General features: G+C 50.4%; 1 protein-coding gene across 2 annotated transcripts in view; it reads right to left on the bottom strand.

Moving 5' to 3' along the window:
- Efhd1 (EF-hand domain family member D1) overlaps positions 1-19116 on the bottom strand; it is a 46949-nt gene extending 27833 nt beyond the window's left edge. For both annotated transcript variants that reach the window (XM_034521544.2, XM_076914859.1), the window contains exon 1: positions 18707-19116. In XM_034521544.2, coding sequence (XP_034377435.1) covers positions 18707-19011 — 305 coding nt within the window. In that variant the 5' untranslated portion in view covers positions 19012-19116. The remainder of the gene's footprint in view (positions 1-18706) is intronic.
- Between the last annotated feature and the right edge of the window lie 231 nt (positions 19117-19347).

Genomic DNA, 19347 nt, shown 5'->3' on the forward strand with positions numbered 1-19347 from the left:
TACAGTGGGGGTAGATGGAGATGAGAGAGGGGCAAGGGAACCCTCAGCATTCCAAGACAAAAAAAGCTCTAGGGGCACGTGGTGGGGATGACTGTACCACAGTGTCAATGCACCGAACTGAATGTTTAAAGTCAGGACATTTACCTAGAGTGTACACAGCCCTGAATTTGATCCCAAGTACCATTTAAAAAATTCTACAGCTAGGTTAAATGTCATATGTATCTGTGGTACAGGAGCCAAACCGCTACCCTTCCAGAACCCTGGGTTTCTAGTCCCAACTCCCATGGAGTGGTCAACAATCATCTGTAACTTTAGTCTCTCCTAGCTTCTGAAGGCATCATCCACACGAGGTGCACAGACAAACAACACACACCCATACAATTTTTAATGAAAGCAAAACAAAACCAAGGTCCTAAAACTAGGACTTCCCTTCACTTCCAGACCAACGTCTTAAGCCTAGGCTTTAGAAGTAGCGAGTTCAGCAGCCTGAATTTGGATATCTGTTGAAGAGCAGAGTGCAGTAGACTCTGACAACGCTCAGTAATGGCGAGGCAGGCTGCAAAGTCCCAAAGCCCCATAAAAACAGCCACCTTCTCACCAGTCCCATGATGCTCTGTCCCACTCCGTGCCGACCCTGCACTCCTGAGAGGCTGGGGGGCTGGTCAATGAGAACCCTAGGAAGGTGAACAGGCTAAACACCTACTCAGAGACAGGGGGTATCTGACAGGGAAGATAAGAGCTGCCTGCAGATGCTGCCGGGAAGCCTAAAGGTGTTTGGAGCTGGCTTCAGATGCAGAGAAACCCTTTTCTGAGAGCCTCAGAGAACTGACCCTGCAAAGCTCATCTTTTACAAACAGACTAGAATTGGGTTGTCTCTGTTACAAGAGTCCTGGTCAAAGCCAACAGGCTTCTACAGTGTGGAACTTTCCAGAATCCACCCAGTCCATAAGGTTATGTGCCCAAAACTTACAAGAGGGAACCAGATCACACAAGCTTATCCCAAGCTCGCAACCCTCCACATCTGGGGATTTTCCATGGGTGAAGGTGGCAGTACTGTATGAGAAGGGTTTGGGCTTAGGGCTGGGGTTGTGGCTCAGTGGCAGGGCACCTTCTTCGCTATGCACCAAACCTTAGATTCCATCCCCAAACAGCAGGGGATGTGGCCTAGTTAGGGCCCGCTAATGCTAATGTAACTTTGATGCCAAGATTTAGATAAATGTCTGCTGTCCTCTGTTCACACGATGCATTCCGACATTTACAAAGAAGACTGGGGCCACTGAGGATGGTGCCATCCAAACACAATCAGTCCAGGCCTTAACAGAGGGTTTCAGTGCTGGTTGAGCAGGAGATCGGGAGGAGCAGCTGAGGGGATTAGGTGAAAGGAAAGGGGTGTGCTGGAGGATGGGGGTGATAACTAAAGGTCAGCAAACAAGGCAGACACTTGTCTTTAGCCTTTCGGGAGGAGAGAGCGGAGCTTTCCCCATGCTCACCCAAAGAGAACTGCCAATGAGGCCAGCGTGAGCAGGGGCTCCCCACCAAGACACAGAGACTGGTTCAGCAAGGCTAGACTCCTCTGGGATTCTGACCTGGAGGACCGGAAGAGACCCGAAGTCTGAAGCACCTTCCAGGCCTAACAGAAAGCTCATATAGTTCAGAAGGGACCCCAGGAAGCACTAATCTCAGTGAGCACAACCCCAATTATGCAATTTACAATTGCATGTGTGACGTGTATGTTAGAGGACAGTATCAGGAGATAGTCCTTGCCTTCTACCTTGTCTCAGGGAGAATTGCTAACATTCATCCCTGTGCATGCTCAGCTAGTTGGCTGAGAGTTTCCTGGGGACTCCCCTGTGTCTCTGCCTCCTACCTCAGCAGGAGTGCTGGAACTACAGATGAGCTATTGCTTCCAGCTTCATGAGAGTGCTGGGGATCTGAATTCAGGCCCTCGTATTTGTGTGGCATAGGCTTTATCCACTAGCCTCCAAATTATTCTTTTTTTAATTAAAAAAAAAAAAGAATCTGTATTGGTATTTTGCCTGCTTGGCTGTATACCATGTGTATGTAGTGACAGCAGAGGCCAGAATGGGGCGTCGGACTGCCCAGGGACATGAGTTACAGTTGCTAGCCTCCTTGTGCATACTGGGAACCAAACCTGTGCACTCTAGAACATTGGACTTAACCATGGAGCCATCTCTCTCTGGTCCTCCTCCCCTTAACCTGTTTTTTAAATAGAGGAGAAAACAGGCCATAGGGATACAAGCCTGTAACCCCGATGGCTGGGAGATAGAGAGAGGCAGAGAGATTAGGAATTTAAGGCTGAGGCTATGTCAGAGAGTTTGAGACCAGACTGAACTTATAGGGACCCCTGTCTCAAAACCACAATGATGACTGGAAACTAAAGAAGAAGGGAGAGGGGGCTGAGGTCTGAGGCCAGCCCCTTTGAAAAGTATGTTCTGGAAAACAGAAGGCCACCACCTCTTTCTCCCAGACAGGACAAAGAGCCAAGGGTGAGGCAAGACCCAGCCGCTGGAGGCCACTTGAGTGACACAGGAATAAAACATGTATGGATGTGAAGAAGCATCTCTGAGCCACCACGGCAGGAAAGAACAGAGGCACCAGCCAGCCTCCCTTCCCCCGCCCAGGCTCTCAGTCCCTGCAAGAAACACAGGCCCAGTGGCATCTGCTGAAGTCCTAGGGCAACAATAAAGTGACCACTTCAGTGACATCTTCCTCCCCCCCCCACCCCCAGTGGAGCTGGGGTTTAAAACCAGACCTGTGGCTCTGTCTTCAAAGTGACCCTTTAGAGGAGCCTGCTTACAGTTACTTCCTTCCAGGGTTCTCAGGGCAGACAAGAAGAAAGCTTCACTGGGCCGGCCTGCTTTCATTTTTCCCATTTTATCCTCTCCCTCAAAAAGTAACTTACAGCAGCTTCAGCTTCCAGGTACAAAACAAGGGACTCAGGGCAGGAACTCCAGCTGCTCTCTGTTTTGTATGTATCGACTCAGAGTAAGCCTTTTGGTCTTTGGCAGGATCCTGTAACAAATTAATAATAGCTGCCTGCCCTTGGTGTTAATTAAGAGCTCACTAAGAGGGCACTCACTTACCTCACTGGGGGAAGGCAATTAATGGCCTCACACAGAGGCCATTCAGACCTGATTTAAGCTAGTGTATTCTTTCTTACCTTCCTCTTTCTCTCTTTTATATAGTGTTAATTAGCCCAGGCTAGCCTTAAATTGGTGAGTGATCCTCTTGTCCTAGCCTCCCAAGTGTCTATAGGTCTAAACCACCATGAAACTTTTATTTATTTATTTATTTACATAACATTCATTTATTGGGGGAGGGGAGCATATGCCATGGCATTGGGTAGAGGTCATGGGACAACTTGCTGGAGTTGCCAATCTCCTTTCTCTGAGACAGGACTCAGGTCATCAGGCTTGGTGCCAAGTGTCTTTTACCACCTGAGTCATTTCACTCGGCCCATGCCAAGTTTTGAACATGGGATTCTTAAGTAGGGTTTTGGTCTGCGTGTGTAATATCTATGCGCCAACTGCATGCAGTGCCTGAGGACGGAAAATGACACTGGAACCCTTGGAACTGAAGTTACAGCTAGCTGTTAGACACCGTGTAGCTAGAGGATTCAATAGAATCCGGGTCCTCTAGAGAAGCAGTCAGCGCTTTAAACCACTGAACCACCTCTCCTGCCCTGGGCAAGCAAGGAATTTTAGGTTTTCTCCAGTAGCAGGAAGACAAGAACCAGTGACTGCATTTAAACCATGAAGCCCTCCGGTTGCTTGACGTTAGGGCAGGCACAGGGAGTACTCACTGTCCCAAGGAAGACTCTAGTTGTTTTAGCTGAATTATCTCCTTTGCAGTTCACATATGAAGGCCAGCAGAACTGAAAGGAGCTCTATCTATATGGCCTAGGTATGCATGGATTCTGGGTCTGACCCCACAGCATGGTACCCGAGATTCCTGGGCATATACAATGGAATTCCCTTCTGGTCTGGAGAGTGCTAACCATTACTACATTACAAACATTCAGAGAAAGCGTCTCACCAGCTGAGCCCCTCAGAAAATCTCCAGCCGTTTAATCTTTCAGCACCCGATCTCCAAGGTGTGACACTGTTCAGCTGCTAAAGAAACGGAAGCCCATCATGACTCGTGAGTCTGAGGTCACTAGGCACAGCAAGGTAAACTGGGAGGACCCACCCTTTACCCCACATAATGGGCCGGAGAGGCAGACTTCATCTTTCAGATGATTTTAGGCTTAGAAAAGTCCCCTGGTCCCCATTTCTCCTCCACTAGCATCTTAGTTCCTCTTTCCTTATGTTTTGTTTTAGAAAATAATTCTATGGTTGGCGGTCACCACAACATGAGGAACTACATTAAAGGGTCACATCGTGAGGAAGGTTAAGAACCTCTGCTATAATTAGAGAAAGGGAGTATTAGGGCCAAACCCAGGACTAAGCTCTACTACGATGCTACACCCCAAGCCTTCCTATGACTTAAATTGTTTGTTTATAGAAATTCTCTACTGTAGTCTCAATTCTGAATGAAAATGAACCCATAGGCTCACAGAGACTGGTGCTATTGGGAGGTGTGGTCTTGCTGAAGTAGGTGTGGCCTTGTTGGAGGAAGAATGTCATTGGGGGCAGACTTTGAGGTCTCATATGCTCAAGCCTGTCCCAGTGTATCTCAGTCTCTTCCTATGGATCCAGATGTAGAATTCTCAGCTTCCTCTCCATCACCATGTTTGTCTATGTACCACCAAGCTTCCCACCATGATGATAATGGAGTAAACCTCTCAAGTGTAAATGAGCCCCAATTAAATGCTTTCCTCTATAAGAGTTGCCTTGGTCATGGTGTCTCTTCCCAGCAATAAAACTCTAAGACAGGGTCTCACCGTGTAACTGTGGCTGTCTTGGAACTCACTATGTAGACCAGTCTAGCCCGCCAAAAGATCTGCCTGCCTCTGTATCCCCTCTCCTGAGATTAAAGGTGTGTTCCACTGGACTTCTGGTCTAAATTTTAACCCCAACATTTCTTTTTAAAGCCATTTTACCCAGAAAAGAACAAACACAGGGCTGGGGGAGTTGGCTCAGTGGTTAAGAGGACTGGCTGCTCTTCAAGAGGACCTGGATTCAGTTCTCAGAACCCACATGGTAGCTCAGAACCATCTGCAATTCCAGTTCCAGGGGATCCAATGCCCTCTCTTGATACCCACAGGCTCCTTAGGCATGTGGTGCACAAACATATGTGCATGCAGGGGAAATACTCATACATGTAAAAGAATAAATATTAGCAAAATTAAAAAAGAGAAAGGGGGAAGGAAAAAGAAGGAGGAGGAGGAGGAAGAAGGAGAAGAGGAAGAGGAGGAGGAGAAGGAGGAAGAAGAAGAAGAGGAGGAGGAGGAGGAGGAAGGCCTTTCTATCACTGTTTCCTAGAGAGGCTTCCATCTAGACATGTGACACTTTTCATTTTCTCTGTCCCTTCCCTCTTCACAAGGCTCTGGGCCCTGTTGCCAGATGACACAACTCTAGTCTCACTGGCTCTGAAGACCTGGGCACAAGCTCCAGCCTACTACGCACATGGGAGAGATTTGACCTGCTCTGTGGAGTTGTCAAGGGCTGCAAAGGAGACAATTCTCAGCAGGCACTACGACTGAGGCTTTTTTTTTTTTTTTTTTTTGAACAAGTTGCAGTCCACAGACAAGACAAAGAAGTAAATGGCTTCCAGGCTTCCACTACTCCAAAGAGATGCCCATACTCAACATTGATCCCAGTCTTCACCGTCTTTGGCATTTGAAGAAATCACAACCCACCACCCTGCCCCCTGTTCTGGGTCTGAAGAGACTCTCTGTGTCAGCCCACTGGGGACAAGGCCAGGGTCCCAGCTCCACTGGAAAGGGTTCTCCACTTTTGCTGATTGGGCAGAGATGAAGGCCAAGTGAAGCAGGCAAGAGCTGATTTCTAGTGTCTGCCCAAATTTGGATACCCCAGCCCCCTAGCCCATGAATTGCTCATTCTTCTAGTTTGTACTGCACAAAGCCCCTGGGCTTTCTTGATTTTCACTTCTACCAGAATAATCCTGCCATTAATGAGGAAAGAAAGAAGCCAGGTAACCTTTGTCCAGAGACTCTGCCATCAGAAACTCCCCGGGGACCCTTTGGATAGGGCTTTCTCGGGAAGGTGTCAGTGTCCAAAAAGTGCCTGGGGGTGGGTGGAGGGGCCCTATGTCTCAGCAAGGACAACCTTTTGACACCACAACATGATGTCATCTGTAAGTCATGGTTGAAAAGCTCACAAAAGTACAAAAGTAATCGCCATCCCCACCCCCAAAGTCTGTTTTAAGTAATTTTATTACTGAATAAAGTAATAAATAAATAAATAAAGCTGGGACACATTCATAGCTCTCTTTGGGTACATGAAGCTTACAGGCCTCTACACCTGCAACCACAAACAGCAAGGCCTCGTTGGAAACACATGTCTTTTCAGATGACCAGAGCTGGGTGCACAGGAGAACAAGAGTATTGTGGGGTTGTCAGGATCACTGTCTGCCCCCAGTCCAGCTGGATAACATCCTGCGTGCCCAAGGCTCCTGTGTGACCCCAAAGTCAGGGAGGGCATTATGGTTTCCACCCCCAGCAGGTGGTCATTTGGAGGCCCAATCTGACGGCCTCAAATATACCTGTCTAGATTAGCCTCAGAGACTTCCAGAGGTCACAGGCCGCAGTCCCTCTAACCAGTTCTCTGGGTCCTCCCATATCACCAGTTCTAACCTCCCAACTGCAGCATCCTGGGAAGCCAAATCTTCAGTGGGTTATCATTGTTTTCAAGGTCAAAGTGCTCAGGCTCTGGGCAGCCCTTGGCTCTGGGGAAGTGAGTGCAACGACGAGGCTAGTCCAAAGCCTCTGGTGCCCAGGCTGCCCGCTTCTGTTCCACAGCTCTTGGCTTTCTTGAGCTCCCAATACTCATTCACTCCCTCCCTCGACACTAGGCTCACATGTGCGGAGGCCTCTCCAGGCACAAGGGAAACATGAAGACAGTCCCAGAAGGGATGTAGACACAATGGCAGCATTGTGTTGAGGCAAATGTGTGGAGCCCAGGAACGGGGCTTTTGCGGGCACGTGGTCTCGGGGGTGCCAGGATATTCTGAAAATTGAGAGACAGGCCAGCTCACACAAGGCCTTCTGGAAGGGCTGTGGCTTCCTCAGGGTAGCAGGAGCAGGTCATAGTGAGTTTGAATCAAGGTGGCAACATTAGATGTCTGTCTCAGGAAGACATTCCCTCTGAGTGCCAGCACAGGATAGATCTTGGGCATGATCCAGCTGGTCTCAAACTCAATCTGTAGCTCAAACAGGCTTTGAACTTGAGAGCTTTGTTTGTTTCACCCTCAGGGTTTCTCGGTATAATCCAGGCTGTCCTGAAACTTGCTCTGTAGACCAGGTTAGCCTCAAAACAGAGATCTGCCTGCCTTTGCCTCCTGAGAGCTGAGATTAGAGTGTGCCACCATCACCTAGCTACCTGAGAGCTTCTTTACCTTCAGAGGAGCTGGGCTTACAGGCGTACGTGCTCCACCACAATCGGCTAATAGGGGTCTTCCAACCAGAGTTGGCCAAAGGAGCCCGCAATGTCACAGCCTCAAAGATCCCCGAGGAGCTGGGCACCAGGATAGAGGTATTCCTGGGACTAGTCTTGTTGGGGGACTAGGGGAGCAATGCCCCCCAAATGCTAGAGGCTTTCCACAGTCAATTAGGGCTGGTCAGGCAGTGCCCACCCTTCCTTACTCTCAGGTCAAGAAATTGAGGAAGCCTGGGGAGGTCCTGGGTGAAGGGCAACTCTGGGTTAATGGGGCTTGGAGACAAGCAGTGGTCACAGCCCAGCGTAAGTGCAAGGTGACTGACTTATGGCTCCAGAATGAGCACACCCAGGCTGCCACCCTCCTGTCCTCAGCCTCAGTCATCCATGTCTGTTCCATACCTCACTGCCAACAAGACCTCTTCCTGTGTCCTCCTCTAGGCTGGCACCACCTTAAACCCAGCAGCCTTCAGTGTCTAGAGCACCCGGCTAGAACCGGTGACCTAATTAAGGCCTCAAACTGTACACACAGTGGTCACGCGATCTTGGGTACAACCCGAGAAGTGGTCATTTACCTTTTTCCACATCTCACTTACAGGCTTGTGCCTGAGCGGGTCAGCGGCTCTGCTGAAAGGAGCACTGGGATCCCTCCACAGGTTCGAGTTACTTCCAAGCAGCACACTGGGCCTTGCAACTGTAGTTGGCTGAGCCCAGAACCTCTCTGTAGGAGGGCAAGGCACCTGACTGCATCTACGTCCCCAGGGAGCCAGGAAGACCACAGAGAAGTGCTGGCCACACTTAACTATAAAGAATTATATTAGTAGAGTCCTCACCTAGCATGCACGAAGCTCAGAGTTCACTCCCTAGCATGATATAAACATGACATGGTGGCCTCCATTTGTCTATAATCCCAACACCTCCACTTGGAGGTAGACAGGAGGATCAGAAATTCAAAGTCATCCTTGGCTACATAGCAAGTTTGAGGTCAGCTTGAAATGCACTAGACCCTGTCTTTAAAAAATATTGTTGTTATTTTTGGTGGTGGTGGTGGTGGTGGTGTTTGTTTGTTTGTTTGTTTGTTTTCTCCTTTTAAAATATCTGACTCCAGGCAGGCTGAGGTAGCACACGCCTTTAATGCCAGCACTTGGGAGGCAGAGGCAGGAGGACCTCTTGAGTTTGAGGCCAGTCTGGTCTACATAGTGAGATCCAGGCCAGCCAGGACTATATAGGGAGAGTTTCTCTCTCTTTCTCTCTCTCTTTCTCTCTCTCTCTCTCTCTGTCTCTCTCTCACACACACACACATACACACACACACACACACACACACACACACACACACACATGTATGGTATGGTATTATGTATGCATGTATGGTATGGTAGTATGTATGTATGATTTTCCAGGAGGAGGGCACCACACTGGAGACACTAACTGAAATACCTAAGTATCATTTGCTGGAAGCTAGAGGACAGTGTAGAAGCTATGGAGATTAGCCCAGTGAGGCAGGGACGAGCTGGAAGAACTAGTAAAAGAAGGTTGGGGTGGGCCTTAAGGACCAGCAAGGAGGAGTCTGGGCTTTGCCTCATCTGTGTGCTATGCTGCCACTAATCTGTAAGGACCTCTGAAAAGGGAATTGAGTAATGAGATCTGGGTGTAGGCTGGGTCTCTGTGGCTACAACATGGAGAATGGATGGATTCTGCCAAGTCTGACACAAAGTGAGTGGTCCAGTGGGAGCTGGGGTTTAGGCAGTCTGCAGAGGCGAGAGGATCAGTGATCTGTGTCAAGGGTGGCTGTGACTTAGCGCCCGGGGCCTGGAGTTGACATGACATTCATGAAGAAGGCTCTCGATGCGGAGGACCAGAGTTTGATCTATTTGGGTTCAAACTCCAGGTCAGCCGCTTACAAGCCAACCCTCTGGCTTCTCTGTGATTGCATTTCCTCGATGTCCCATACCAGCTTGCTGCTGGCACCCAGTCAGAGCACTGAAAGGGAGGAATGAGTCCCCAGGTGTGCAAAACCACAAACTGAGCCTGTATACAGTAAGCACTCCATGTGACTCAAAGCACAGGGCACGGCTGGGGGCCCCAGCACTCAGGAAAACCTGAAGAAGCACTTAGAGAAGGGCAGAGAAAATCACTGCCAAGACCAAGCTGGCAGGATCCAGGGCCAGCTTCCCCAAGGCCATGACTGAACTCAGCAGGCCCCCAAGGCCAAAGAGCTAGGGCTGTCAGCAGTGAGATATTTTTGGCAAGAGCTGTCCAAAGGCACAATGGGTATTCAGCAAGCAGTGTGGCAGGGAGGCGGGAAGAGAGGGACTGATGGGGGTTGGGGTTTCTCCTGATGTTTCACCCTCAGGAAGGGGTGGAAGGGCTGGCACATAGCAGCCTGTAAGTCCTGAATACTATTCTCTTGCTTCCTGTAATCCTAGTTCAAGTTGGCAGTAGGCTGAGGGTGGGTCTGTGACCTACCACTGGCCTTGGAAAGGGAGACCAGGCCGCCACCACACCCACTAGAGATGAGGGTCACTACATTGGAATCAGACTCTAGCACAGCCACAAGGAGCCCCCTGCCATTCTACTGGGTCTCCACCCAGTCCCCACCCAGTCCCCAAGTCCCTGATTAGCCTAGGACTAGAGGGAGGTCTGCTGGTATCACCAGCAACCCAGGCCTAGTTCTAACCCAAAGAATGGACCTTCATCTTTCAGAAGCAAGGAATTCCAGGCTGAAATAAACTAAACAAACAAACAAACAAACAAGGCCAGTGAGCAGTCTGATCAAGTAAAGTCCTTGTGATGCAAGGCTAAAAACCTGAGTTTGATCCCCTGGACCCACATAAAAGTGAAAGAAGAGAGCTGACTCCACAGGCTTGTCTTTTGACCTCTACACATGTGTGCTGCACATAAAACAAACACAATTTGTTTAATAAGTAAGTGAAATAGTCTAGGGTAGCTCAGTAATAAAACGCTTGAATAGCACACACATGGTCCTGGGCTCTATCTCCAGCAAATAGAAACAAGACACAGACAGACAGACAGACAGACAGACGGACAGGCACAAGCGCGCGCGCGCGCGCGCACACACACACACACACACACACACACACACACACACACAGAGTAAAAAAAATCAACACAGACGCCTCTAAGCCAAAAGTTGGGAACCTTAGCAACAAAACCACAGGCCGCTACTGAAGGGCAGGGTCTATCTGTGCAGGTTGACTCCACGCACTTTCAGATGCTTTCAGAGGGGAGGAAATCAGAGGCTTGACCAAGATGCACTTGGTAAAGAGAACAAAGGAGGCTAAAGGGTGAAGGGAGTCAAGGAAAGGCAGGAAGCATTAGTGAGCAGTTCTCAAGGACAGAAGGCAGGCAGAGTGAGTGAGGTCAGTCAGCTGGGCCCTTCAAACCCAGAGGGGTGAGTGAAGGGTTACCAAGACAGCTGACATAATATCCCACACAGCACCACACAGTAGCCAGTACTGTAGCCTGCTCCGAGACCTATACCTACCTATAAGCAAGAAGAAAACAACAGGGGCTGATGCATACTGCAGAGACAGACAGATTGCAGGATATCCAGAAGAAAGTATTCTAAGAGCCACCCCTCCCCTTCATGATAAGATTCTCCATGCTCCATTGCTGACCTCTTCCAGGCCTGCCATCCAAACTATCTCACAAAAAGGATCCAGAGAGACACACTCTTTCCTCACTAACAGAACCCCATCACAGTCACAGGGAAAGGGAGCTACCTCCAGCTTGGCCAAACCTATTATAATATCACCTTCTCCTGGGAGGTCACTGGCCTGGATGGACCCAGGATGTAGTGCTAGCCTTTGGGATAACCAAGGGGTTGTGTAGGGGACACAGCAGCTACCGCACCCAGCTAAGAGTTCCCTATCACAGAAATCTTTCAGGTTTTAAAAACTGCTTTGGTCACTCCATTTCAAAGGATGGTCACTCAAATTCCCACAAGATAGTGGAGACTCTGAGTGTGAGTAAGGTGTGAAAGAAGGGACCCAGGGAGGAGATGAACATTTGTGTGTCTCCCTGCTAGAGACCAGGGCCCTCAGAGTAGTCCTGGAGCTACGTCCCAGTGATTTGGACCAGCCCTGGGTCTTCTCCCCTTTCCCACAAGCCAAGATGCAGTGCACAAGAGAACAGGCTAAATCCAAGGGGAGTCACTACTGGCAAGGGCTGCCATCCAGGACTCAGAAAGGCCTTAGCTTCAGTGTACTTTTGTCCACTCTCCCTATCCTCTCCCTCTGTGTGTATGTGTGTCTGTCCGTGTCCTCGGCCTCAAGCATGCTGACTACAGCCAGTGAGCTACACCTTGGCTCCCGTTTACCCTGTGGCAAAAGCCAATTTCCACTAAAGCTGAAGACACCCAGATGAGGCACCTCCCCCTATCTCCCATAAGAGAACACACTTCACTTGTATGAAAATTCCCAGCCAGTCTAGAAGAGTTGAGGATGTAGCCCCATGGCAGAGGGTATGCTTGATACATGCAGACCCTGAGTTCTCACCCTAGAACCAAAACTAAGAAAGAAAAGGCAGTCATCTACACCATACCCCTTTCTTCATCCTGCCCTTTCTCCTCTTAGGCAGACTGGGGTGGGGGGGAGGGGAGTTAGGGGGAAAGAAGGAGGGAGGGAGGGAGGGAGGGAGGGGCATGGGGAAGAGGGGGATGAAGAAGTCTGTGCTTCCAGTGGCCAGTGGTGTTCCAGATGGGGAATGTGAACTTGGCGAGGCATCGTGACATCAGCATTTCGAATTTGTAATAAAACAGCTAGTTCCCCTTCCCACCCTCTCTTTGGGGAGTTGAAACACAAGCTCTCACTGCAGAGCTGAAGAGATACCACAGCCTGTGGTACCTAAGCCGCTGTGCTTGGGCCCTGCCTACAAGTGCTTGTCCCCATTACCTTCCTTTACCAGCAGCCTCTGGAGCAGCCAAGGTAATTAAAGTTTCCTGTCTAACCTTGACTGCACAGCCAGCTCTGATCGCATTTCAGCCGTGCACACACACTACAGGGTCAGTTTCTTCTGGGCCCTTCTCAGACTCCCTTTATAAAAAATCAGGCCACTATTCTTCTGGCTTCAGCTATCCAGTGACACACACGCTTGGAAACAGAGAGGCAACTAGCTCTGGCCAGTCTGCCGATGCCTCTGGCTTCCCACACTCATTAGAAAGTTGTCTTTCTTCTGCAGCACACCATTTAGGACTCCGGGACACTTGACACCTACTCTAAGAACCCAGCAAACTCCCAGGTGGGAAACCGCTCCCTCTCATGGCTTTTAAAGCTTTGAAAATGTGAAACTCCTATGGTAAATCACTTAAAACAGGAAAATCAAATATAAAAAAAGACCAAAGAATATATTTGCTGTGTCTGGGGTGAATCTGTCTAGCCTTGCTTCCTGACAAAGAGTGGGTGTGCTTTGTGTATGCTGGTCTAATCAGGTTACACCCTGCAAGGGGCCTTGGGAGCGAAGGCAACATCAGAATGCTCTTCTAGAAACTGCTGAAAAGTGAAAATCTGGCAGGCCTGGCCAAAGCCAGAGCACTCTTGGAACAGCTGGAGCTGTGCACCATTGGATCAGGTTTTGGAAAGGCTAGTCCACAGGGTGGGGTCTGGGGTGGCAGGGGTACAGCTTACTATGTAAGCTGTAAGTCTGAAATCCCTACTGTCCTAAAACTCAGGTCCTCCTTGGAATTCTCCAGAGTCTTTGAGGACACACTTGTCTTGTTCCCTCTCATGAGTTAAGTAGAATCCCCTTTCCTCCTTATCATGTCAGCTCAGAACCTCACAATGTGACCTTGGTTGGAGTCTTTGGAGACCAAGTAAAGTCCTTGTGATGCAAGGCTAAAGACCTGAGTTCCATCCCCTGGACTACAGGGATAATAAGTTAGGATGAGGCCATACTGGATTTGGGTAGCCCTGAATCCAGTGACTGGAAGCCTCTGAGAAAGTCATGTGAAGACAGATAGGGAGGCAGACAGGCAGACACACACAGAGAAAGTGAGACACAGAGACAGACAGACTGACAGACTGATAGACCGACCGACAGACAGAAAATGACAGAGACAGAGAGGGAGGAGAAGGGAAAGGGAGAGAGAGAGGAAGGTGGGGAAGGGAGGGAGGGAGAGAGGTAGAGGGAAAGGGAGAGAGGAGGCAGAAAGATTCTTCCCTGAGCCCACAGAGCAGGCAGTACAGTCAACACCTGCACTGCAGGCTTTCAGCTTTCAGAGTTATGAAGAATAGAGTGTGGTTGTTTTCAGCTACCCAGGGTTTTATGGGACTGAGTTCTGAAAGCTTCAGGGAAACAGGACACTGAGCCAATGATCCACCCACAGAACCCAGAAGAAGCAGACCACCACAGCAAAGCTCTAAGAGCAGGCTGTCCATGGTCTGTGACCTGGTGGGCCTGTAGCCCATTGACAGTGAGATCCTGCTCGAATGACCAGAAGAGGAATGACAAGCAACCAAAAGCTCCTTAGGCAAAGTGAATCATTAAACAAAAAGGGCAGCAGAAATGTGTATGGGGACTAAATGACAGCCATGTGATTATCTAAAAAATCTGTGAGTAAAAGTGTAGTGGCTCATTTCTATAATCCCAGTTTAGGCTGAGGCAGGAGGATTGCTTTGAGTTGAAGGCTAACCTGGGATTCTGAGTGAGTGACTACTTGGGAAAAAAAAAAAACCAAAATAATCATAATAGGCAATAAATAAATATTTGAAAGTCAGTGACTGAAACCAACGTAGAAAGTCTTCCCAGCTAGGGTCAGCAAACTGCTTCCTGCTCAACACACACACACACACACACACACACACACACACACACACACACACACACACACACCACAAGACAGCCCCACCTGCCAGAAGGGGGACCCAAACACAAAGGGCATTTCAGCTGGCTGCCCAGAGGAACTCTCCTGGGAGTGGAGGTGAGGCTGGGTTTGAACCTTAGAAGTCCCATTCCTAATCATGCCCTTTACAACCACCCAGAGCGGTTGGTCAGCTAGAAGTGAAAGGTAGAAAGCCATCTAACCAGTGACAAGCTGGTACACTCTGTGTTTTGGGTTTCTTGCCAAACCCAGTTGTTTGTTTTTAGTATGTTGCTTTGGGGGCAGAAGGGTGGGAAGGGGACCTGAACTTGCCCCAACAGGTCAGGCTCTCAGGGTCAGGAATCAGAGAGTTGATTTGAATGCACTGGCTTCCAGGGGAGTCTGGGTGGCAGGAGCCCCAAGCCTTGTGCTGGATTTTCCTTGTGTGGCCCAGAGCTAACAGTCAATGCTGCACTCTATGGGCAAAGCGTGAAGCTTAGAGGGTGAGAGGGTGTTCAGGAGGACCTGGACAGTTTTATATTTTCTTTTTAAAAAGAAAATATGCAGGAGGATGGGGGTGTGGCTTAGTTAGTGCTCTTCTACCATATACAAAGCCCTGGGTTTGATCCCCAGTACTGCAAAAATAGATATGGTGGTCTTGGCACTTGGGAGCTAGAGGCAGGAGGATCAGAAGTTCAAAGTCAACCTTGGCTACATGGTGAGTTCGAGGCTAGCCTAAGATATATGAAAACCTATCTCAAGGAAAAGAAAACGTTAATACAGAGCCAATGGTGGCTCACACCTGTAATCGCAACACATGGACGGCTGAAGCAGGGGCAATGCCAGGAGTTCTAGGCCAGCCTGGTTATACAGTAAAAAAACCGGTTTCAGTAAGTAAAATAAAACCTTGTGGTATTTAAGGCAGAGGAAAAGGAACCCTAGTCAACTACAGGACAGGTGACATGCCCAGGCTAGAGCAGATCTGCACATCACCAAGCCCCAGTGGCTTCGACAGAAGGGTGGAAGGGCGCTCAGGACCTGCCCTTGCCAGGATAAAAACAGAGGAGGATGGGCACATAACTGTATGTGCACACAACACCAGTTGATGAAACAGAGAGAAGGATTCAGAGCCACCCTAAGGCAGCTCAAGGTGGAAGGTAGCAAGTGACAAGGAGGCAGAGCACCTGGGCTGGTCTGAGCACAGGCACCTCTCGACCCTTCAGAGGTTGGATTAGTTTACTGCTGGTCAGGGCTTCATGTCTTCCTGGGACCAGGCTGGATGGGAGCTAAAGCCAGAGTGTATTAGGAGAGTCTAGACAGTGATAGCTCCTAGACTGGGGGGCCCTGGCCATAGGGGAGACACAGGATGAAGTTCCTGGTGCCTTAGGTATGGAAGATCCAGCAGAAGCACCCTGTGGAAAAATGAACCCAGCTGGGGGCAGAGTCTCATGGACCCTCAGGAAGGTCTGAGCTGAGGCAACCCCTATTTCTACGAGGCATGGGAGACCTGAGGTAGGTAACGAGAGCTGGGTGCAGATGTGGGAAAACGCATACATCCTTTTACTTTAGAAAGTGGGAAGGCACAGGATCAGTCCTGGCCAAAGAGAACAATTAATTTACCCTGAGCTACTGGCTAAGAGCCAATCAGAAATAGTAATATCCCCCCATCTCACAATGCACCTAAAGAAAGGCTGCTGTGGTGACTACTCTTTCTCACTGGACTTTTCTGGAGCAACTGTGGCCACACTTATGCCACTGGAAGGAGCCACCTAAGAGTAAAGACAGAGAGAGGAGAGGAGAGGAGAGGAGAGGAGAGGAGAGGAGAGGAGAGGAGAGGAGAGGAGAGGAGAGGAGAGGAGAGGAGAGAAGTAAAACAAAGCGAAGCTACCCTTAGAAAGCAAGAAATGGGCTGGGTTTGTTGGTATATACATGTTACCTCAACAGTTGGAAGTCCAGCCTGGACTATAAAGGGAGACTCTCAGTCTGGGGAGAGGGCATTGTAGACCGGGAGCTAGCCAGCCTCAGCTACATAGTAAAATTGAGGCTGTCTTGTGCTATACAACCTACCTCAAGAAACCAGTAAGGGAGGGAGAGGAAGGGGGACAAGACAGGAAACATGACTGTGTATCGTCACCTGTCTGCCAGATCCAGCCACACCTGAAGCAGACACCTGGGCTTTGTTTTAGGAGCCAGGTCACTTCTCTTTGTTCGTGCAGTTTTATTGCAGGTGACAAAGGATTTAACCTAGACTTCAGATGGGCATCTTAGCTTTGTAGAAATGCCCTGCACAGTTTGGGCTGTCAGCTATCCCAGGACTCCAGGTTGCACTCTGGCTTCCCCTGATGCTAGGCCAGAACCTGTTCTTGGCCAGTGCCAACACTGCTTAGCCCCAAAGACTTCCAACTGGACAAACCTTTCTCCTCTTACACAGCAGACTAACAAACTTAACCTTCCAGAGAGCGCTTCCCAGAAAAACCAAAAGGGGCTGGAGAGATCACAGAGCAAGGTGGAGATGGATCAGCCAGGACTGGAGGGACTGATAGAGGTGAGCATCCAGGCTAGAGTAGCAACCCTCCACCCCCTGAAATGTAAAACCCAAAGAAAACCACAAGGGGGATCTGTCAAACCACGGTGTCTTCCCTAGCTTTTCCACCATCACACCCCCCACCCCACCCACCCCCACCCACCCCCACCCCCGTCTCATTCTCTTCTCCCAACTCCAGCTTCTTCAGCTGCCCAAACTGAACCCAGAAAACAGTGGCTGGGTGCCCCGGGACTGAGAAAGCAAGGTGTCAGAGAGGTAGCGAGTATCACAGGTGCTCTGCAGACCTCCGAGCAAGCAGGAGTAGTGGAGGCGGTGATTGGAGATCGCTTCAGTGCCTTTAAATAGAATCTCCTTGTTGAGGGCAAACACATTCCAAGCGCTTTTAAAGACGCCCAAGCATGACCTGGCCAGCGGCCTTCGCTCCCCCAGTCATTTTTCCGGTCTCAGCCCAATTCTGGAAATAATATTAATAGCTTCGTGAGGCATTTTCGGTATACAGACTACTTTGTGGCCTTAAAAGGCAAAGGTGGGGCCAGTGAGATGGCTCAGCCGGTAAAAAGCACTTGCTACCAGGTCCTACCACCTGAGTGTGATCCCAATACCTGCATGGTGGAGGAAAAGACCAGATCTCCACAACTTGTCCTCTGACCTCCACGAGTGTGCCATGACACTTCCTCACACATACACACTCACCGTAACAAACACATGTGATTTTGCGACAGAGTGTCACTATGTAGCCATGGCTGGCCTCGAATTCAGAGATCGCCTCTGCTTCCCAAAACCAAATGCTGGGATTAGACGAAAGAGTCACCACATCTCACTTAGAAAGAAAAGTAACGGGGGTGGGGGAGGGAGAGAAAGAAGCAGTAGCAAGAGTCCTTACTGCTTTCCCTCTTCGAGTGGGGAAATGAGGCCAGAGAATAGACCTCTCACATAACAGGCCACCTATTGGGTCTTTGTATGCCCTCCTCCTCTGATGGGTGATGGGGCGCAAGCAGCACCCTAGTGACTAGCGGCCGGCACCAGTCTCCAGCCGGAGGCATCTGCCATTCACTGGCTGGAGGGGTAACTGACTAGGCGACGACCCTAGGAGGCTCCTGCACCACCCACTGACCTAAGGACGGCCACGTGTCTTTAACGCAACCTCGTTCTCAGCCTTCGTTCACTCCTCACTGACACCCCCCCACCCCCGACAGGGTTTCTCTGTGTAGCCCTGGCTGTCCCGGCACGCATTCTGTAGAGCAGGTTGGCCTCAAACTCAGAGATCCGCCTGCATTTGCCTCACAAGTGCAGGGATTAAGGCGTTCGCCACCACTACCCGGCTCCTCACACCCTTTAATGAAGACAAGGGTCAATTGTTTCCTTTGTTTTATAAGATAAAAGACAACGCAGCTAATTTCTCCCTTGAGAGAGAAAATTAAGGCTGGCAGGTGAGATGCGCCCTCGCTAGGCGCAAATCTCTGGATCTGTGGGTGGAAGAGGATGCGGGACCCGCCCCCGCCCTGGAGAGTAGGGAACTCCTGGGAGGGGGCTTTTTAGTGGGACCCTCGAACAAAGGGTCCCTAACTCTCAGATCCCCAACCTGACGAAGTCCCCCATCGCGCGCAAAGAATTTGATGCGCACGATCTGGCTGCGCTGGGCCAGATGCTCAGTGAACCCTTGAACACCTGCACTTCCTTTCTTCACTGTCCCACTCGCGGCGCGGCCACCCCTCGCCCTGTCTCGGATCCCCCGTTCTTCGGGGGCGCAGGACGAGCGCTCACGTTTTGAACATCCTCTCCAGATCCTTCAGGAGACGCCGGCTGAACTCCGGGAACTCGGTGTATGGGTTGAAGACCTTGCAGCGGCGGGACGGCGCTGCGCCCTGGTGGATGTCCAGCCTGCGGCTCAGCTTGAGGTTCAGCTCCGAGTCCCCGCTGGCCGTGGGCGCCTGGGCAGGAGGTTCAGGCTCCCGGAGCCCGGCTAGGGCAGAGCAGGGTGCAGGCTGGGGGCCGCCCTGGTCGTTCTCTGCCCGCATCTCAAGTCTCAACCGGCGCTGCAGCTTGCAGGCCAGCTCCTCGCTGGACATGGTGGCGGGTGGTGGTGATGGAATTGGGGTTCGTGATCCGGTACGGGGACTCAGAGAGTTGTGCGCTCCTTGCGGGCTCGTGGCTTTGTGACGCTCGGTGGATTTGCTCGGGGCAGGCGGTTGGAAAGAACCGCGGGTAGGCGGGGCGGGCGGGGCGGGCGGGGCGGAGCTGCAGCTTTAAGGAGGCGCGGGAGCAGTAGGACCTTCCGCTGGACAGGAGACAAGCGAGTGTCTGCGCGTCCGGGGAATCGTGTTTGCCTAAACCTCTCAAAGGCTGAGATTTATGCTGACCCGTCCCCCAGTCCAGACATGGACCTTGTAGTCAACTCTGATCTT

Source organism: Arvicanthis niloticus, chromosome 17 (assembly GCF_011762505.2).
Source record: "Arvicanthis niloticus isolate mArvNil1 chromosome 17, mArvNil1.pat.X, whole genome shotgun sequence".
Taxonomy (NCBI): Eukaryota; Metazoa; Chordata; class Mammalia; order Rodentia; family Muridae; genus Arvicanthis; species Arvicanthis niloticus.